This window comes from Brassica oleracea, unplaced genomic scaffold (genome assembly GCF_000695525.1).
Source record: "Brassica oleracea var. oleracea cultivar TO1000 unplaced genomic scaffold, BOL UnpScaffold01040, whole genome shotgun sequence".
Lineage (NCBI taxonomy): Eukaryota > Viridiplantae > Streptophyta > Magnoliopsida > Brassicales > Brassicaceae > Brassica > Brassica oleracea.
Genome location: NW_013617613.1, coordinates 1 through 1,202, shown reverse-complemented (window position 1 = coordinate 1,202; position 1,202 = coordinate 1). Strand labels below are relative to the sequence as shown.

Sequence of the window (1,202 nt, the reverse complement as noted above, 5' to 3'; positions counted from 1 at the left end):
TCGTGCTACAGAATAGGGTAAAACCCTAAAGGTATATATAAGAAAGCGTTAAAGAAACTTTTCATATTTCTCAGATTTTGGCAAGGAGCGGCCGCTCCATGCCGCATGGAACGCCCACTCCATGTCGCAGAGCGCCTGTTCCATGTGTTAAGGAACGTCCGTTGTCTGCCGGGGATCGCCTGATCCATCACGTCTGGATCGCCCGATCTTTGCCAACTCACAGATTCAAGGCATATTTCAACAGTACCTACTCTCATATGGATTCACATTCGTGAGTGTGTATGTGTATACATATATACACTTATCTATAAAAAAAATATATAAGTATGTGTGTTAATATAAATATAAAGGCAGCGCCATGGTTCAAGTTTGTCTCCTGATAACTAGCCTGTCTCTCTAACTTTACCTTCTCTTCTTCTTTCTTAGAACCCTACATTACTCAATTAATGGCGATTTTACCGGAAAACTCTTCACACTTGGATCTTACTATCTCCGTTCCAGGCTTCTCTTCGTCTCGACCCTCCGGTGAGCCATATATACAATAACATATTATGTATATAAAATGATCATTACTAAACTATATATGCAAATATATATAGATGGAGGTTGTGTTTGGATTCTATTTTCGTGATGATTAGATTTTATCTTTTTAGTTTACAAAGATAATATAAACGAGATCTCACATATGAATAAGAATAACTATTCATCGCCATGTTTCTATAAAACGAAATTGATATTAATATTATATACTGTATATCTTTTCATCGTCTTATCTCTTTGATCTTGTTCAAATAAAATAATTCTCTCTTTGACAACGATATTCCGTTTGTTTGTCGTTTCATTTAAAATGTTATGCATACGATTAGTGTCAGATGAAGGAAGTGGCGGAGGAAGAGAGCAGCTAAAGCTAGACATGAATCAATTGCCGTCTTCGTCTGAAGACAATGAAGAACTCAGCCACGGTGGCTCTGCTCCTCCCCGCAAGAAACTCCGTCTAACCAGAGAACAGTCTCGTCTTCTTGAAGATAGTTTCAGACAGAATCATACTCTTAATCCCGTATTCCGGCATTCTCTACAAATAATATAAGTTTTCAGTTTCTTGAATATATAATAATTATATTAAAATATATATATTCCTCAATTTTTCGTAACACGTAGAAACAAAAGGAAGCACTTGCAAAGCATTTGATGCTACGGCCAAG

The 1,202-nt window shown here is 36.8% G+C and overlaps 1 protein-coding gene across 1 annotated transcript; it reads left to right on the top strand.

Annotated features, from left to right (window-relative positions):
* Positions 1-391: 391 nt before the first annotated feature.
* On the top strand, positions 392-1,196 carry LOC106320732 (homeobox-leucine zipper protein ATHB-17-like; the record flags this gene model as incomplete). The annotated part of the gene is made up of 3 exons (XM_013759095.1): positions 392-525; positions 867-1,057; positions 1,159-1,196. Coding segments are annotated over exons 1-3 (308 nt in total), but the record flags the coding sequence as incomplete, so codon positions are not given.
* Between the last annotated feature and the right edge of the window lie 6 nt (positions 1,197-1,202).